At 45.1% G+C, this 17,477-nt stretch overlaps 1 protein-coding gene across 3 annotated transcripts; it reads left to right on the top strand.

The window, feature by feature from the left end:
* The first annotated feature begins 2,989 nt into the window (after positions 1 to 2,989).
* LOC123024177 (hepatic lectin-like) lies at positions 2,990 to 15,217 on the top strand. Of its 3 annotated transcripts, XM_044431612.1 has the most exons (7): positions 2,990 to 3,077; positions 7,557 to 7,592; positions 9,372 to 9,479; positions 9,790 to 9,849; positions 10,737 to 10,888; positions 11,334 to 11,446; positions 13,177 to 15,217. In XM_044431612.1, the coding sequence occupies exons 1-7, from the start codon at positions 2,993 to 2,995 to the stop codon at positions 13,313 to 13,315; spliced, it is 693 nt and encodes a 230-aa protein (XP_044287547.1). In that variant the 5' UTR covers positions 2,990 to 2,992; the 3' UTR covers positions 13,316 to 15,217. The 3 variants fall into 3 exon arrangements, with proteins under 3 accessions (XP_044287547.1, XP_044287548.1, XP_044287549.1); XM_044431613.1 differs by lacking the exon at positions 7,557 to 7,592; XM_044431614.1 differs by lacking the exon at positions 9,372 to 9,479.
* The last annotated feature ends 2,260 nt before the right edge of the window (positions 15,218 to 17,477 follow it).

The following is a 17,477-nucleotide window of genomic DNA, read 5'->3' as shown; positions in this document are numbered from 1 at the left end:
GGGAATCCCTTCAAGATTGCCACTCTAAGAATTCTCAACAGAGTGTGTGTGTCAGTGTGTGTGTCTATCTTTTTCCATCTACCCATCTGCTTCCTCTCCTGGAATTTCAAATGCAATCATTTAGTTTAACAAGAAGGAAATCTTTCTACCTAGGAAGGCAGTTAGGCAGATGGAAGTGACTCAAAATTTGCAAGAAATTAAAACAGTGTTCCCACTTTCTGACAAAGGAAGGACCTATATAATTTTTTTCCTGTATAACCCCTCTTGCTCATGGGGCTCTCACACAGGGTAGGCTTATTGAAGCTGTCCAGAAAACTGGGTAGGATCTGTACTTGCAAGCCCAGCTCAAAGGGCCACACATTTCCTCCCTTCCCAGTTCTGACTTATTTTCATGGGATGGGGACGGAAAGAATCTCACACACACATGTCCTGATCACTGCTCTGTTCCCAGCTGGAGTCAGCCATGCTTGGGCTCAGGCCAATGACCTCATGAATCTGCTTCTCTGTCAAGGCCAGGTTCACAAACTGTCCTCTCAGGGGCAAGAATACCCATCCACACCCCTGCATTTAACCTTGCCCTGAACAGGACAGATTGGGGCGGCTGCGTGGGGGAGCTTCTATTCCCTGAGGAATCCCCGCCCCCAAACCCATTCTGAGCTTTGCCTACCTCCCAGAAAGGGGAACACTTTGAAACAGAAACAGACAAGACAGAACACACACACAAACAACAGTGGGCAGAAGACTTTCACAAACAATTAACAAAATTTTACATAAACCCCCAGTGCAAAGATGACCTGCACTCACGCATATATGGTTCCTGGTGCACCAGTTACAAGATCTTGCATGCAGATGTTAGCTAGCTTTTGTTTTCCCCTGGTCAGTCCAGATCAATAAATACCCAAATGCCCAGGAATGCTGTGCACCAGCCTCCTACACAAGAAGAGCTGCCATTTCCTGATCAAAGGGGCCTTTCAAGACTACCCAAAATCAGGATCCTACTGCAATTAATCTAGGCTAAAGCAGTTTAACTCACCTAACAAGCACTTCCGCGACACAACTCTATGCATTGCCCCAGATGTCCACTCCACCCTGCCACCTCATGTGGCAGTGAGCATGAGGGAACCTGTGACCCTGAAACCCCATCCTCTGGGTGTCTACAATATACCCATGTGCAATGGGCTTCTAAAGCCCAATCTATTACCTTTCCTCACTTACAAAATGATTGGGGTGGCCAGTATCTGTTCCCCAAAACTTTACGGGTGAATCGGCTGATCCTACCACCCCTCTCACCCAGGATAAAGGAAGAAAGAACCTGTGGAATCCTGTCCTGCCCTCGTTGCCATTTTGTCAGGACCTCATTACCAAACAGTGAGAATGAATCACTAGGGCCAACAGGGAAGATGGAATTGCCTGGAACCCCAGCAGTTTTTTTTTGAAAGATCACCCAGGCCCCTTGCAGTTACTTATGACAGCATGTGACTGGGTAGTGCTCTGCACTGCCAACTACAAGCTTTTAGAACATATACAGAGTATTTTATACTTTCTGAGTCACATGGGCCCAGCAGTTGGGCAGTTGATGATGAAACAAGGTGAACACAGTCAGAAGAAGGTGAGGAGTCTGCACAGGGGCTCAAAATACAATGGCATTTGATTGCAGGATATTAAAATAATGATCTGATCAAGTCTTGCCTGCAAATGAGGGTGATTGCAATGCTGTTCACCTGGCAGTCTGACCAGTACTTACTGCTCAGCAAAACAATAGTCCTGGCAGCTTCTTGGGGGAAACCATCAAGTCCTACTTCTTAAAGTAACAGCAAATGCCAAACAGCAACCTGGCTTGGAATGTTTGGGTGCTTCCTTGAGAAAGAGGGGTGCAGGCATTTTATAACACAAAGACACATCCCTTTTCTACCAGGATTTAGCTGCTGCTTCTGAACAGTCTTCAAGGGCAGTCCCAGATAGAGTGTGTTGCAGTAGTCTAACTTGAGGGTAACCAAATCATAAGGTACTGTACTTTCAACTGAACCTGGGAGAAGGCAGTCCATGCCACTGAACCCATCTGACCTCCAAGTCTCAAAGATGGATCAAGGAGCACTCCCAAGCTACTAACTTGCTCCTTCAGGGTGGCTGCCACCCCCTCCAAAACAGGCTGAGCACCCTTCATTCATTCAGAAGAACCATCCACTGATAGCAGCTCAGTCTTTTCTGGATTAAGCTTCAGCTTAATAACACTCACCAGTCCATTGCTGTGCTCAGTCACCAATCAAGTACATTCACAAAACCACCTGATGGAGACGATAAGCAGAAATAGAGCTGTGTGTCATCAGCATACTGGTGCCACACACCCCTAAATGCCTGACTACCCCACTCAGCAGTTTCGTGTAGATGTTAAATAGCATGGGGGACAGAACAGACCTTGGAGGAACTCCATGCTGGAGAATCCATGGTGTCAAGCAATATTCCCCAAGCACCAGCTTCTGGAGCAGGCTGCTCAAGTAAGAGTGGCACCTCTGCAATACTGTACTTCCCTCTCCCAACTAAGACAGTCACCTCAGAAAGATACTAGTGCTGATAGGGTCAAAACCCACTGAGAGATCTAGGAGTGCCAATAGGTCACACTCCTCCTGCCTTGCTCCTGACATTGACCATCATACAGTGTGACCAAAGGTGTTTCTGAGCCTGAACTACTGAAATGAGCCCAGATAATCAGTCTCATCCAAGAGCTTCTTGAAGTCTGGGAAGTGCTTAGCAAGTATTTACAGTGGGCCTAGAACCAGCCAGTAGGTAATAGGCTCTGGATAACCCAATCTATTTGCTTTGCTAGGCAGCAAATAGAATACCCAACATTCCTTCCAAAGAGAAGTTAAGACGCGTGAGGATGTGGTTGGATTACTTAATGCCTGACTAACAAGCAGCAGGAGAACTTGAGTGCCCAAGTTTTCTTTCAATTCCTCAATCTGCTGAGCAAATTGCAAAGAAATCCAGGGAGACAATGGGGCCAGTGGGTACCTACAAGCAGCAGCAAGACGAAGCATACCTGGTAGAGTCAGGAGCAGCCATGGCACAAACCGAAACAGGTAAATCAATGTCAGTTATTGATTCTGTTGGCCTTCGAGAGATGACAAATGTGATTTTTCCTTCTTTGGTCCAGCTTCTTTAAAGTTCATGTATGTATGGTCTTCAAAAAGTTTCCACACCTTTATATTTTATAAATATATTTGTATATATTTTTGCTGATGGCATTAAGAGATGGCTAGATGGAGGGGATGCAGTGGATGTGGTTTACTTGGATTTCAGCAAGGCCTTTGACAAAGTGCCTCATGATATCCTGGTTGAGAAACTTTGTTTTGGGATACACCAAAGTACTGTCCGATGGATTAGGGCACGGTTGAATGACCAAAAGCAGAGGGTAACCATTAGTGGGGAATCATCAGGATGGTGGCCAGTGACAAGAGGGGTCCCCCAGGGCTCTGTCCTGGGGCCAATCCTGTTTAATCTTTTCATCAATGACATGGAAGAAGGGGTGAACAGTCTGCTGATCAAATTCGCAGATGATACTAAAACTGGAGCAGTGGCCACAACTGAGGCGCAGGTACTCCAGATCCAAAAGGATCTGGACAGACTATGGAAGTGGGCAGGAGAAAACAGGATGGCGTTCAATATGGATAAGTGCAAGGTCTTGCACTTGGGACATAGGAATAGGTGTCATAAGTACAGGTTAGAGTACAAGTGGTTGGAGAGCAGCACTTGTGAAAGGGACCTTGGGGTACTGGTTAACTGCAGGCTAAACGTGAGTCAGCAGTGTGATGCGGTGGTCAAGAGGGTGAACGCCACCTTTGGTTGCATAGCCAGAAGTGTGGCTTCTAGATCGAGAGAGGTATTACTACCACTCTATACAACTCTGGTGTGCCCGCAATTGGAGTATTGTGTTCAGTTTTGGGCCCCTCATTACAGAAAGGATATAGCCAGGTTAGAGTCAGTGCAGCGTAGGGCCACAAGGTTGGTGGCTGGTTTGCAGGGGATGCCGTATGAGGCAAGACTGAGGGAACTGGTTCTCTTCAGCCTGGAGAAGAGGAGACTCAGAGGGGATCCATTGGCGACATACAGGTATGTGAGGGGATGTCACACGGAGGTGGGTAGAGACCTGTTCTCCCCTGCAGAGGAAGGCAGGATGCGCTCCAACAGAGCAAAGCTCAGAGAACCAAGGTTCCATTTGGATGCCAGGAAGCACTTCCTGATAGTTAGGACCTCGAGGGTATGGAATGGGCTTCCATGAGAGGTGGTTGAGGCCCTATCAGTGAGGGTGTTCAAAGATAGGCTGGACATGCACATGGTGGGCATGTAGTGAGTGGAGCCGGCTGGAGCTGGGGGTCAGACTAGAGCTGGCTGGAGCTGGGAGGGCCCTTCTGACTCACTCTGTTTCTATGTTTCTAAAATGGTGGTATGACACTGGGCAAAATGCATCACAGAGGAAGGTGACTATGTAGAAAAGTGATGCAATTTGTTTTTGAAATTCTTAATAGAGTTTTAAAAAGTACAGAAACTTTTTGAAGAACCTCATATATATCCATAGCAATGAAAACATATTTTACACACACACACAAATATGTGACTTTCTAGAATTAAAACATATACCACAGAAAGTGAACTAAATATCCAGTTAAGAATCCATTTGAGGATGGCATCTACATGCTACCCATTCAAATATTGAAAGAATGGTAAGGTCCTGAAACCATTGCAGGAGGTGAGCACTTTATACCTGCAATGTTGCAATGTGAGTTTTTAGGTGTCAAAGTACAGTAAATCCATTTGCACTGACAGTTTATTGATTTCCAAGATGTATGGGAATAATTGAAAAGGTGTGTATCAGCTAATAATTAAAAAGGGTTTCAATACAACATGTATCTGCATAATAACCTCCTTCCCAAAAGAAGCAACTGCAGGACATTGACAAAATGGGCATTTAAGGGAGGTAATAGCTGCATTACAAATTAGAGAATTCCTTTTAAAAGTAATATAGCATTGTCTATTATATATGAAACAAACATTTTTCTGAATAGAACACTGAAAGATCCATAAATGTGGCAGGTATAGCTGTCAAAGCAAGAATCCACTGATTAGGCAAAGGAGACAATCCAATTTCTGTTTAATTCCTGCTTATTACATACTCCACAGATTAATTGATTCATATTTAGAGACATGGATCATAGGACTCTTTGCTTGACCATCAGAGCAACAGAGGCTCTGATGCTTTAAAAGTGGCTGGGCCGATCCTAGCAAGACCAAGATAGCATTTGTAGAATAGTGTAGGGACTCTTCATGCAGTCCAAAGGTACTGCTCTCTTCTAGGGTTCAGCTCTAAAAGGAAATGGTTTTGCAAGCTGGAAGCAAGCTCTGGCTGTGCAGTGTTGATTGGTTGTTTGAGCAGGACATCACCAAGAGCTCTTCCTTTCTCCCCAGTCTTGCATTTTTCATACTGCTCTTTTTAAAAAATAATGAGGTGCTTAAAATTAATAAGGTGACAATAAGGTTTCATATGGTCCCGTGGCTAAGGGGATTTCTGAAAGAGTTCCTTTTCTGTCGTGTCTTTCTTCAGACATATAAAAAACCTATGTGCCCTCCCACCCCTTGAGATCTGAGGTGGAGGCCCTACTCTGGGAACCCTCCTTGAAGGAGATTAGGAGGGAGAGTACCTGAAGGAGGGCCTTCCCTGTGGTGACTATGGAATATGTTCCCCAGAGAGGTTCGCCTGGCACTGCTGTTATGTTCTTTTCAGCATCAGGCAAAACCCTTTTTATTTTCCTGTCATTTTAATGTTTAATTGATTTTAATTGGAGTTTTAGTATATTATGGTCGGATACTGTGGGGCTGTTCTAGTCTATTTATTTACTGTAAGCCATCCCAAGACGTTCTGTAGGGGATGGGATAGAAAAGCTTTTAATAAATAAATAAAGCACCAGTCTATCTTCTAGGAGCACTAGAGTGTTGTTGAAATTAGTAGGTAGAGCTTTTCTCCTGACTGGGAAGGGGGCTGATTTCAGATTAGGGATGTTGAGAAATTCACAACAGTTTCAAATGAGTTTGGTTTTCTGATAATCCAACTTGCAGATCCAGGGCTACCATTTTACAAGTCACAGGGATTTTTCAGGTCTTCAACTGTGGGACAGAATTCACACTCATTTGCACTGACTAATGTGCATTTGTGCAAGCGAATTAACACTCATGCCAAGTAGTGTAACTAGAACAACAAAGAATCTGATTCTTTCAAAAAGTGGACAAAAAGGATCAATTTATGAAGCATAGAATTGCTTTAGCAAAGTCTACATATTTTAGGACTACTAAACAAAAATATTGTATAAATCAGTGGTTCTCAACCACCGGTCCATGGACTGGTGCCGGTCCATGGGAGATGTCCTGCTGGTCCGTGGTGGGGGCCACATCCTGCTCACCGCAGATTCCTCAGTTGGCATTGCATTCATGGGGGATACACTGGTGCTGCCGGGGGGGGGGGGGCAGGGAGGGAGAGACAGCTCACAGCTCAGTGGGAGCCACTTTGTGCCAATTTTGGTATTTTGTTCTTTTGTTGGTCTTTTTTGTTGCTCAGTTTCTGGTTGTTTTGGAGAATTTTCTTTCTCTTTCTCTTTTTTTTTTTTTGTTTTTTTTTTTTGGTATTGTGTTTGGAAATTAATACACAAAATACTGTATTCTGTGTATGGTGCTTTTTGTTTCTGCCTCAGTGGTCCCTGAGGTAGTTTTTCTGTTTTCAATGGTCCCCAGCTATGGAAAGGTTGAAAACCAGTGGCATAAATACTCTTTCTTTTCTTCCTTCCTTAAGGAAGAAATAGTGTGAAAATGTGGAAAAGAAGCCAAGCCTCATCTGGAAGTACCTCAGGGCTGCAGTAAGGAAGGGAAATGCACCAGATCCAGAAAACTTCCATCCTTCCATGCCACTCCAAGCAGGGTGTGGATTTGGAGTTGAGAAACCAGGCATATTAAATATAGTAATCCATTTTAACATCCAGTACCATTTGCACCAGTTCTTCTAATTAGCTGTGACATTAGCATAATGGGAAACAGTGGAACCATTGCAGGGGGTAGGGTAGTCATGTGTCCTAACTTACAGGAGTCAGTTCTCTGTTTGAAGGACTGTCAGAAGACCATCCTCTGTCTGAAGGGCTGCTCAGTCCAAGTTGTACACATAGAGAGGAAACCCTAAATGTGGAGATCCCATTCAGCCCTGGAGTTTCCCAGCAGCAGAATACTGTGCAGATATGCAAGTCACCAGAGGAGCTTCCCCACTATTGTGACATGTGCTCTATTTCTACTTAAATGCTGTTATTGTATTTTTGGATTTTATCATGATGTAAGCTGCCCAGAGAGCCTATGACTAGTGAGGCAGCGTATAAAATGGAACAGACAGACAGACAGACAGACAGATAGATATTATAGTTTAAATTAAGATATTTCCGTACATTTGTGGTGTGTGTGTGTGAGAGAGAATGAGACAGAATTAGCATAGGAAAATCCGTATCCTCTTGTGTCCTTTCCCCTTTTAGAGTGGAAGCAGCAACCCTGGTTGGCAAGAAGACCAGGTAAGATTTCGGCAACATCATCTCATGACTTGTGGGATGCTCTGGTCAGGATGAGATCCAAAGGGAATGCTTGCCAGGCCAATGGGGTGGGGCAGGGAGATGGCCTCTTATCTTCTCTAGCTGCGCAATGCTCTGAAATACCAAAGGGCAATAGAAAGTGTGCAGAACCATCATTGCTTTGAGCATTGTGCAAGCCAGTTACATGAGTACATTTTCCCCTTTCTACCTTGTCAACCTATGTCCATGCGAATGAAAATTGTCAAAAAGGCTGGTGGTGAGGACTTTTTATGTTTGTAAAGACAATAAGATTGCTCCATCTTTTCTAGTTTCTTGACTTCCTTTTGCTCAGGAAGTAGGGATAAACCTATGCAGACTCTCTTCTTCCTAATCCAGGGCCCTCTCTCATATTTGCACAATTTGGTTATACTTAGTAATGCTAATTATTCACATTGAGTGTACAACCCAATGCATTTTGATGACAAAATGCACTCTCCAACACTCTGCTGAGCATGGAAGACTGAGGACAGCTTGGGCTGTAGGACTTTCTGCTGCCTAAATATCCATAGGGTTGAACCCTAGAAAGAATTTATTTTGGACTGATATTTGTTGCTGTAACACTGAGTACATAAAGCCCTGGAAATTCTGAGTAAACCTTTGTTCCAAAGCAAGGTTGATCCCTTTGTACACAAAACATTAAAACTGAAATCATTCCCCACTTTTAATGATGATCTCAGTACTACTTATACCGCAGTCTGTGCTTCTCCAGAGCCATTGGTATTTTTGATATTCTACTTCATGTAACTGTTTCCTCTATATCTTTACGAATTTGCTCAAAACAATATCCATTCTTCTCCAGCTTGGATTAAAATCCTGTGCAGGAGGAAAAGATGGGGCCATTATTATGCTCACCTTTATTTGGGATGAATAGGATGAGCAACAATCAGTGTTGTGTTTCTGAACCAGGAAATGTGGATCCGGTGACTTCTATACTCCATTGACAGTGGTCTTTGTATGGCGACTAGAAGAAAGGATTGGGGGTAAATACAGAGCTTCTCCGTCTCTCTGGCTGAGTTGTAAGACACTCAGCGCAGCCTTCAGGACTGCATCATATTTCCATACAGGCATGAAAAAAAGTGTTGAGCTATAAATTCGGCTCTCAGTAGCATGCAGAGAGCATGTGTGGTATGGGAGATCTGGGTACTTGGGAGATCAGGATACTAGTCCCCAATGAGCCAGGAAGCTCACTGGGTGACTTTCAGCCAGTCACAGTCTCTCAGCCTAGCCTCTCAGCCTAGCCTACTCAGTCTAGCTTACTTATTTATTTGTGCAGATGAAATAGCACTATGTAAGCTGGCTTGGGATTTTGCAGCAAGGACTACAGTGGAATAGAAATGCAATATAATAATCACAAAACATGACATAATGATAATATCGGCTACATGAGCTATCTACATTGTAGCAAGTACCGTAAAGTGATCCTAAGAACTACCTATGGTGTATTGTGTACATTCCATGCAAGATTCTACCATCTCTCTTTCTCTCTTTGGAAAGACAGATACCCATCCCAGTGGAATTAGTGCTTATTCAAATTAGGGCAAGAACAAAATTCTGGTTTTTAAAAAAGCTGATAATGAGTGGATAATGGAAGGAAAGATGTTTGGCAAAACACAGAAAATCCAAACTTCCCTGCTTGGGATGGAACTTTTAATGTAATGGCTTTGCTGTGTATGTGGATTTTCAGCACAAGCTTCTAACATTTCTCTTTCTCTCTTTGGAAAGATGCATACACACCCTGGTGGAAACAGAAGTCCTTTTTGGTGCTTTTCCCGCTGCTGGCACTCTCCTACCTGCTGATTGTTGTACTGTTTGGACTTGTGCTGTCCCTGGGTAATTATATTACCACCTGCTCTGAAATGCCTCATTAGCCTCAGGACAAGATAAGGGAGGGGATGCTTCTCACATTCCAAAAGTCCCTGGACTGCCAGTGGCTAGTGGTTGACCAGGACCCAGGAGCCCCTCTGGCTGTTCCAGGATCCAAGTTGATCCTTCTGGGGTCCCCACATGGCCACCCCCATTCCCCTGGCAGACAGTTGCAATGGACACGAAGAAGAAGCCTCCTTTAAGCTTATCTGCAGCCTTTTTGTCATGTCTAAACCCCTCAGATGATGTGTGTTGGTCTCTGCTCCTATGATTTTAGGATCCAGGCTTCCATCCCAAGTGACCAAGTTGCACAATCAGCTGCAGAGAAACATGGATTGTAAGTGTCTCTCCAATAGGTATTGGGGCATTTTGATCCTTTTTTCTGGGGAGGAGGGTGCAGACTGGGCTTCTGCAAGGAGCATATGTACCCGCAACCACTCTGCCCATGCCTGGCTTCAGAAAGCGACCCTTCGCTTCCCAAATGCTTGGCAGAGGGCAGCCTTGAAGTGCAGCACCTCAGCTCAAAGGTGAGGCACCACCATGGGTCAGCTGAAGTTTCAGGGCTTAGCATCCTGCTGCCCCATGGCCAGAGGTGTGCACATGTGGGGCCTTGGCATACACATGGCAATGGTGGGTGGCAGCTCAGGAGGACATTATTTGCAGCAGTGGACTGAGCCATCCACAAAGGAGAGTCAGATGCTGGCTAGAGAGAGATCCAGGTCCGTCTCCTGAGAATCCGATGCCGGCATCCGATCTACTCACTCGGGAACAAGGGCTGGTTGCTTCCTCTCAGACTGTCATTCAGCAAAGCTGTGGGGACACAAGCCCATTTCCTCATGCCCATGTCAGCAACGTTCCTTCAGTCTTTGCTCATCTCCAGGCTCCAGTTGGCCCCAAGGAACCTTCTGACCATAAGGGCCAAGCTGCCGTTATGGGAGAGGAACACCTTCTTCCCTTTTCATTCTTTCCACGCCATTCCTGAGGCTCTGGCACATCCCCCCTGAAGTCCTGTGCACCATGCAAGAAAACAGACCTTCACGCTTTCCTTATGCATAGCTGGACCACCACATCCCTTGGGACACCTGAACACGATGAACAGTTGACTGGAGCCTCTGTCAAGAAGGGCTCCCGAAAGAATTTTACCCACCAGAGGCAGAAGCTGCAGTAGCCTCTCAAAGACCCCCTCCTTTTCCTTTAACTTTTTTTCTCTCTCTCTCTCATCAGTCTACCCATGTGGTTCCAGAAGCAGGGAATGGGAATACTTCGATGGACGATGCTACTACTTTGGCATCGAGGCAGTGCCTTGGCACACAGCTAAATCCCATTGTGAGGAACGGAACTCAAAACTGGTCGTCATTCAGGATGAACCGGAACAGGTGAGGTGTCTGGAAGGAAGCATGTTGGCGTGTGGTGGAGGGTGGGGCACTCTAAATATTGCCCATAAATTTGTGCATACAGGCATGAAGTGTCTTTGACCTAAGATGACTTACAATGAAAAAATCAAAATTTGTTCAGCAATGAAACACTTCAACAATGAATTATAGCCTCTGGAGCATCACTAACAGCAGAGGTGCAGCAGGAGTGGATGTTAAAAAGAGAGCACAGAGCAAAGCTACTGCAAAACTATGCAGAACAAAACCATTTTGACAGACTGCATAGCAGGGGGCAGAGAACTCAGTTCAGCTCAGCCCAGGGGGTTTCCTCAGAGGCAGGTGACCCTTCCATTCATTCTGGCCAAGAACTTATGTGTGATTTTGGACAGCATGTGTGCCAAAGCATGACCACCCCATCTGCTGTTCTCCCCTCTTTTTTGGCCTGCAGAATTTCATCCAGTCACAAACCAAAGGTGAGCGCTACTGGATCGGACTCAGTGATGTGAACGTTGAAGGGGAGTGGAAATGGATTGATGACACTGATTACAGAACCAGCTACAAGTAAGAGAGGCCTATGAACAGGGGACACTTCAAGCCAAAGGCAGGCATCTGCCATCCATCTGTAGGTGCATGACAGACTTTCTGGCTGCCATTCAGGAGAGGCAGTGAAACCAGGCCCCTCATGCAGTCCCTGTCAGAAACAGAGTAAGCACCCCAATTTAACCCAAATGCAGGGACACCATTTCCACCACACCAACATATAGTTTGGGTTCACACCATACACTATGCAGTTCTCTATGTTTGCCATTGTTCATGTTTTGTACCTGACAAACAGTCAAGCAGTTTCTACATTATCATGGTTTTCATCCTCCCCACTCCGTCCTTCTGCTGCTGGTGTATATCTCAGCATCACTACACTTGAAATCTTACCTCAAACTGCAGTGCTCTTCCTTAATTGTACACTTATAGAGGTTTGATGGCTGAACTGACACCCACAGTCACTTTTCTTTTCAGGGAATTATGTGGTAATGGCATACCAGGACTATGGAAGCCATGGTTCTGCATTCAGACAATGGAAGCCATGGTGGCACAGAGAAACCATAGAATGAACCATTCTTTCATGTTGTGGTTTCTAAAAAACACAGCAGGGTTACAGATCAGCACTGCAAGGTCAGGTTCCTCCTTCAAGCAATCTTTTGCCACAGACCCTTTTCCTTGTAAAACTTTATTTATTGCTCCCAAGTACGTATCACCAAAAAAAGAAGTTCAATCTAATGTTTACCTCCAATAACTCTCCTTATGAACATTTCTGGGCCCCATCCTATGGGAAGGGGCTTTCTGAAGGTGGCCATGCTCACACTCTGTGCTCTGCTCATCTGGATGAGACTCTTGCCTCCGCTGACACCTCACCATGGGGCTGAGAGCCAGAACACAGGTCTGCATCACATCCTCAGAGATCCCTCTCACTGGCTGTACATTTTGGTCATTCCCAGGAACTGCTTGTCTGACCTTGAAATGATAATCTCAGCCTCCTTCATCTCAGCATCTTGACCTAGCCCATTCTCTACAATCCCACTAAAATTTGTTTCGCATACCAATTCTGAGAAGGGGCATGTGAAGTAGGAGGCAGTGAAAATGATGTCTGTGAAGCCATCAACATTCTTCTTCTTCTTTTCATTAATGGTGGAGCATTTCCATATGCATTCCATTCATTTTTTTATACCAATGAGTCCTCTGCTCCACCCCATTTTCAAAGATTAAAATGCTTCCCCTAGCATTGTTCCTCTAGCCAGAGCTTCAAGCTATAATCTGCTGGTATTTCAGGTCCTGCCCCCTTTTTGGTCTTGAGCTCCAGTCCCCATGAGGATCTATCCTCTTGTTGTTGTTAGTCATGAAGTCGTGTCCAACCCCATGGACAACATTCCTCCAGGCCTTCCTGTCCTCCACCATCCCCCGGAGTCCACTCAAGCTCACACCAACTGCTTCAGTGATTCCATCTAGCCACCTCATCCTCTGCCGTCCCCTTCTTCTTTTGCCATCTATTGTTCCCAGTGTTAGGCTCTTCTACAGGGAGTCCTTCCTTCTCATTAGGTGGCCAAAGTAATTGAGTTTATCTATCCTCTGAGACCTTCTCCAAAATGGAATGGGGTCCCTGGGCAGGAAGAGATTCGATCCTCCCACTGTAGGGGATTGGCTGGCTGTGCTTGAGGACAGAAGGGAATGTGGTTGGAGGGACAGGTGATCCCTTGTTCAGTATTCCCGGGCATGACTTGGTTGCCCTTCTCATTTAGGAATTGGAAGAGTGGTGAGCCCAATGACCATGGTGATCACGGAGAAGACTGTGCCCAGGTTTCTTCTGCGGGGCAATGGAATGACCTGCGCTGTAATACTGCAAGCTTCTATGTGTGTGAGAAACCTTTGCCTTCCTGAAGGAACATAACTGGAAGAGAGGGAGAAGAACCTCCTTGCAAACACAAGCTTTGTTCTCCAGAGGTCACAAACTTCTTCATCCAGCTGATTAGAATGCAAGGAATAATACACAACTGGAATAATGCTATAGTTGATGATGATGATGATGATGATGATGATGATGATGATGATGATGATAACCACCACCACCACCACCTCTGATTGTAAGAGAAAGCCATCAGGAATTTTCCACTCCCCCTGGCCCAGAGTCTCCCTGGTCCCAAAACCAGTCACTGGATTCAGCACATGACAAACCCAGGCTTGGGGAACAAGGCAAGTTTATTAAAAGGATAATATATAGGGTTGGAGGGACTAAAGCAGAGTCTAAAAGGATAATACCAGGTAAAAGAGGGAAAAGAGGGGGAAAGAGGGATTGGACAGCAGCAGCAAGATAGGTTACAAGCAGTCATGCAACCTCAACTCTGAGGGCCTTGTTGGCCCACCCAGACAGAGAAAATAACCAAGTATTTCCAACCTAGCCTATGCACAGTAACTCTACCTTCTACTGGCAGCGTACACAGGATGCCACAATGCTCTTCTGAAGGGAGAACTGGCAGCCATCGGAACCTCTGGAGAAAGGAACAAAAGGATGCTCTTTTCCTCGGGCTCCATCCCCTCCACCCCAGCTTCAGTCAGCTGACTCAAGGGGTGATGGCCATCCCCCAGTCCCTGGGCTCAGCCATGTACTCCAGGTGTCAGTTGTTAGCCAGCCATTACTGTTATCTTCAGCATCCTTGAGGCCTGAACTCTGATGGTTCTCACCCACGTGACACAAAGGGAGAATGATGCCAGCTAAGCTAGTACCTGGTTTTTCTAGACTTCTCTCAATTCCATGATTACCCCTTCCATTGCCCTCTAGAGCCTTAAAATCCAGTTCACATTACACTGATGGCATTCCTAAGCAATTAGAAAAGAATACTGTCCCTGAAGAAGCATTTGTGATAAGCCATCTCTGGGCTGGGTGGGTCCATTGACTTCACCAAGTCTTTTTTTTTTACATTGGTGAAATCAACATGCATTCACATTTCTAAGGCTCTGTGTCTGGTGAAGTGGCAGCCTTTAACTCCTCTCTCTCTTCCTCTCTGAATAAGCCCATCTACAGATGTCTGTTAAAGTTTAAGTCTTGTCTTTTCTCTAGTTAGTCTGCAATATGTGGGAAACCCTCTCTGACTACACAAAGAGTAAACAGAGTGGCATAGCAAATACACTGTATACCGGTTCAGAGGGATTTTAATCTGCTGCTATGCAATCTACTCCAGAGCAAGCCTTGGATGGAAAAAGAGGTATCAGCAGAGGTGAGCCTAGGTCCAAAGCAAGTCATGCGAATCAGCCTTGCAGATGCATCCCATATGCATCCAGATGTCCATCCAGCATTACCTGGTCTAACCTGGGCTGATGCTTAAAAGATTAGGGACCCATGCCAATAAGACACATAGCTGCATAAAATTTGCCTCTTCTCAATTATGTGTGCAGATTTAGAAGTAATTGCTAGGTTTGATTTAAGTCTGACAAGAGGAAAAGCCAGACAATTAATTTCTCATTTTAATCACCTAAAATAGAATTTATCTTTTTTTTTTTTTTTGCATCCCTCCATATGATCTCAAATTAACAATTAACATTTACTTTGCAACCTCTTTCTGTTCTATGCCACTTCTCTCTCCACATCTTTCTTCTCTCCCTGTCCATGGCTACCATGTCATGCTACTGAGAGGAAGTGTGGTGCAGCGGTTAAGAGGGCCGAACTGGAACTCAGACGATCAGGGTTCTACTCCTCATTCAGCCATTGAGCCAGCTGAGTTGGGCCAGTCACAGACTCTCGGCCCAACCTACCTCAAAGGGTTGTTGTTGTGGAGATAAGATTAGAGAAGAAGGGGAAAGATGTAATTTGCCATGGATTCTATGGAAGGAAAAAAGATGGTATTTAAATCTAATAAATAAAATGCTTAGTTGTTGTTAGTCATGAAGTCGTGTCCGACCCATTGCAACCCCATGGACAACATTCCTCCAGGCCTTCCTGTCCTCCACCATCCCCCAGAGTCCACTTAAGCTCACACCAACTGCTTCAGTGACTCCATCTAGCCACCTCATTCTCTGTCATCCCCTTCTTCTTTTGCCATCTATTGCTCCCAGCATTAGGCTCTTCTCCAGGGAGTCCTTCCTTCTCATGAGGTGGCCAAAGTATTTGAGTTTCATCTTCAGCATCTGGCCTTCTAAAGAGTAGTCAGAGTTGATCTCCCCTAAGACTGACTGGTTTGATCGCCTTGCTGCCCAAGGGACTCGCAGGAGTCTCCTCCACAATTCAAAGGCCTCAATCTTTCGGTGCTCAGCCTTCCTTATGCTCCAACTTTCACAGCCATACATTGCAACTGGGAAAACCATAGCCTTGACTATACACACTGTTCTTGGCAGGGTGATGTCTCTGCTTTTTAGTATGCTGTCTAGATTTGCCATAGCTTTCATCCCCAGGAGCAAGCGTCTTTTAATTTCTTGGCTGCAGTCCCCGTCTGCAGTGATCTTGGAGCCCAGGAAAATAAAATCAGTCACTACCTCCATTTCTTCCCCATCTATTTGCCAGGAAGTGAGAGGACTGGATGCCATGATCTTAGTTTTCTTAATGTTGAGTTTCAAGCCAACTTTTGCGCTCTCCTTCACCCGCATCAAGAGGCTCTTTAGTTCCTCTTCACTTTCTGCCTTTAGAGTGGTATCATCTGCATATCTGAGGTTGTTGATATTTCTCCCAGCAATCTTAATTCCAACTGATGATTCATCTAGCCCTGCCTTTCTCATGATGTGCTCTGCATATAAGTTAAATAGGCAGGGCAACAGTATACAGCCTTGCCAAACTCCTTTCTCAATTTTGAACCAATCAGTGATTCTGTGTCCAGTTCCCACTGTTGCTTCTTGACCTGCATATAGGTTTTTCAAGAGACAAATAAGATGGTCTGGTACTCCCATCTCTTTAAGAACTTGCCACAATTTGTTGTGATCCACACAATCAAAGGCTTTAGCATAGTCAATGAAGCAGAAGTAGATGTTTTTCTGGAACTCCGTAGCTTTCTCCATGATCCAGCATATGTTGGCAATTTGATCTCTAGTTCCTCTCCCTCTTTGAAACCCTGCCTTTACTTCTGGTAGTTCTTGGTCCACATACTGCTGGAGCCTAGCTTGTAGGATTTTGAGCACAACTTTGCTAGCATGTGAAATGAGTGCAATGGTGCGGTAGTTTGAACATTCTTTGGCATTGCCCTTCTTTGGGATCGGAATGTAAACTGACCTTTTCCAATCCTGTGGCCACTGTTGAGTTTTCCAAGTTTGCTGGAATATTGAGTGTAGCACTTTTACTGCATCGTCTTTTAAGATTTTGAATAGCTCAGCTGGAATACTGTCACCTTCACTAGCTTTGTTGTTGCTCAGACTTCCTAAGGCCCATTTGACTTCACATTCCAGGATGTCTGGCCCAAGGTCAGTGACCACCCCATCGTGGTTATCAGGGATGTTAAGCTCTTTCTTGTATAGTTCCTCTGTGTAATCTTGCCACCTCTTCTTAATCTCTTCTGCCTCTGTTAGGTCCCTGCCATTTTGGCCCTTTATCATGCCCATCTTTGCATGAAAGGTTCCCTTCATATCTCCAATTTTCTTGAAGAGATCTCTGGTCCTCCCTATTCTATTGTAGTCTTCTATTTCTTTGCACTGTTCATTTAAGAAGGCACTCTTATCTCTTTTAGCTATTCCCTGGAATTCTGCATTCAGTTGGGTGTATCTTTCCTTTTCTCCCTTGCCTTTCGCTTCCCTTCTTTCCTCAGCTATTTGTAAATAAAATGCTATTGAGCTGTTAAAAACTTCCCAACGGCATCAATGGCCGCTCTGGACATCAGGGAGGACGTCCTGCAACCAGGAAAATACATTCAGAGTCATAGACCCAGGCCCTGAGTGAGCAAAACCTATTCCAAACGAAGAGAGGTACAAAATGCAACAAGCAAGGAGAGGAATTTGTTGTGCATAACTTAACAGAGATTGTGATTGTTGGCACTCGAGAGGGATAGCAGTGCCGAGTGCTTGTTGTTGAGCCTTCTGCTACTGATACAGTTGAATTAACCTGGTGCCACAGTTGGAGAGGGGATGT

Source organism: Varanus komodoensis, unplaced genomic scaffold, assembly GCF_004798865.1.
Source record: "Varanus komodoensis strain SLA01 unplaced genomic scaffold, ASM479886v1 scaffold22, whole genome shotgun sequence".
In the NCBI taxonomy this organism is placed as follows: Eukaryota; Metazoa; Chordata; class Lepidosauria; order Squamata; family Varanidae; genus Varanus; species Varanus komodoensis.
This window is presented reverse-complemented; position numbering and strand designations above follow the sequence as displayed.

What these genes read in the sequence shown, in the direction of transcription:
- LOC123024177 (XM_044431612.1), top strand. Translation starts at nt 2,993, where the DNA reads ATGGGGCCAGTGGGTACCTACAAGCAGCAGCAAGACGAAGCATACCTG. An exon ending in TGGACTTGTGCTGTCCCTGG is followed by an intron (nt 9,480 to 9,789) that starts GTAATTATATTA and finishes CTATGATTTTAG; the next exon opens with GATCCAGGCTTCCATCCCAA. An exon ending in GATTACAGAACCAGCTACAA is followed by an intron (nt 11,447 to 13,176) that starts GTAAGAGAGGCC and finishes CTTCTCATTTAG; the next exon opens with GAATTGGAAGAGTGGTGAGC.